This window comes from Echinococcus granulosus, assembly GCF_000524195.1.
Source record: "Echinococcus granulosus chromosome Unknown EG_S00002, whole genome shotgun sequence".
NCBI classification, from domain to species: Eukaryota; Metazoa; Platyhelminthes; class Cestoda; order Cyclophyllidea; family Taeniidae; genus Echinococcus; species Echinococcus granulosus.
This window is the reverse complement of record NW_020170382.1, coordinates 210,217-212,308: the sequence shown is the minus strand read 5'-3', so window position 1 is coordinate 212,308 and position 2,092 is coordinate 210,217. Positions and strand designations below refer to the sequence as shown.

Here is a 2,092-nt window from a genome sequence, read left to right as displayed (position 1 = left end):
GTGTGTGTGTGTGTGTGTGTGTGTGTGTGTGTGTGTGTGTGTGTGTGTGTGTGTGTGTGTGTGTGTGTGTGTGTGTGTGTGTGTGTGTGTGTGTGTGTGTGTGTGTGTGTGTGTGTGTGTGTGTGTGTGTGTGTGTGTGTTCTGTCATGTGGTTAGAGGAGAAGGTGACACCCGACTTTCAGCACTGCAAAGTCGTGAAGCATTCGGTGGGTGATTGTTTGGTTGTGTCTGCGACTGTGTGGAGGTGCGAGAGATGAGGACGTGTTGAGGCGAGTGTGAGATGTGTTGGAGGAGGGGATGGTGGTAGTCGGGCATACTTCAGTAGCGCCTGCAGTGGGTGGGTGGGTGAGTGAGTGAGTGAGTGAGTGAATGAATGAGGGAGCAAGCAAGTGACCAGCCTTCAGTCGCCAATGAGGATGCCTACTTTCTGAGTGGGTCACGAATCTGCAGTCAACCTGAGTGATGTGACCGCCACGCATGAGGTGGTGGAGGTGGTTGGGGTGGTCCTCTACCACCCCATCAAAGCATGTGATGTATACAAAACTGACGATGAGGTGAAAAAAGCCGTACCAACTCGACACGGTGGTACCCTACCCGAGGGAGTGGTGGTGTGCACACTCCCTCACTTCGCTGTGCAATCGGCGAGGCGCTCGTTACGAGGCAGATGAGGCTCGCTTTTGGGGTCCTATTTTAGACTCCCTGTGTGGTGCACTGTGCTGTGCTCTGCTGTGCTTCGTAGCAAAAAACAAAGCAGCTGACTTGACACTCAAAATGCCGAGTGTGTACTTTTAAGGCATGTAGTGTGGTGTGGTGTGGTGTGGTGTAGTGTGATGTGATGTGATATGGTGTGTTGGATTGGGTAGGGTAGAGTTGGCTTGGTGGAGGAGACAGCGGTACAGTCAGAGCGAGAGAGAGAGAGAGAGAGAGAGGAGGGAAGGGGAAGGGAAGGGGAGTAGAATTTCATCAGCAAATTGACTCCTCTCTGCCTCCTCCTACTCCTCCTCCGCTGCCTCCATTGCCTCCTCCTCCACCTACTCAGCTCCAGCGCTGGCGTCGAAGCTGTGGTAACTCTGTTTTTGCAGAAAAATTGGTACTGTAATACATGGTGAGCGGAAGCACGCTTATCTGGGACAAACAAAAAGGCAGTCTTTAGTTCATTTTGAGAGTTTTTTTGCCATTACCCTCAAACAGTGTATAGTAAGTATTGACTTGCTTCTAAAGCTAAGCCTCTCTCGTGAAAAGATTCAGCTCATTGGCATAGTATGAAGATTTCTGTCCCTCCAACATCGCCTTCTGGCCTGCCCATTGAAGCAGTTTACTCTCATTACCTGTGCCAGTATCATTATGTGTTGCTAGTCCACCGATGTCCCGTGTCTGAAGACGGAGAACTTTGTCTGTTCTGAAATGCTCAGATATTGATTCGTCCCCCTGAAGTCGTGAAGGCATCTAGACGGCCAAGGTCAAAAACAAGTAGGATTTGAATTCAGATTTATGTATTCTTTAGTTAAACGTGTCACCACTATGCATGTTTTCTTATTTCTGATGAAGTGATTCGTCAGAGGAGCCTCAATTTACCTTTCTAAAGCCCTACAGTTTATAATCTTGCTATTCGGTTGGCAGGACCTCATTTCCCCATCACAAGCACAAAGTCGTCATTTAGATGGATATGCAGTGTAGCAATGTTATTTGAGCTTTGAGCCTGGCTCGCCTGGCTTCTTGATCGTGACTGCTGCTGTTGCAGACATATTGAGAACTACTGACATCTGTCTGTCGGCATCTCGTCTGCCCCTTTGTTTACACTGTCACCAATCCTTTTTCCTCCTCATTTAAAGCATAACGCAAGTCCAGATGATATAAATAGAAGTATCTTTTTCTCATGGGCTCACTTTGTAAGTCTATTTCGGTAAATATTAAGTTACACATAACCTAAATTAAAAAATTTTGACCTATTTCTTTTCTTTTTTACTTAGAAGTAGCGATGCGTTTCCCAGAGAATGAATGGGAGTCCAGTCATTTGCTATTAAATTTTAATTTCTACATCGAATTGGACATAAAACCAACATAAATAACTTTTGAATGGGAATTTTCCCTA

The 2,092-nt window shown here is 46.5% G+C and overlaps 1 protein-coding gene across 1 annotated transcript in view; it reads right to left on the bottom strand. All coding sequences in view use genetic code 11, as the record gives it.

The window, feature by feature from the left end:
* EGR_00421 (hypothetical protein) overlaps positions 1 to 1,446 on the bottom strand; it is a gene marked incomplete at both ends in the record, with an annotated part of 3,542 nt that extends 2,096 nt beyond the window's left edge. The window contains one exon of the mRNA XM_024489670.1: positions 1,329 to 1,446. Coding sequence (XP_024355667.1) covers positions 1,329 to 1,446 — 118 coding nt within the window. The remainder of the gene's footprint in view (positions 1 to 1,328) is intronic.
* Positions 1,447 to 2,092: the final 646 nt, after the last annotated feature.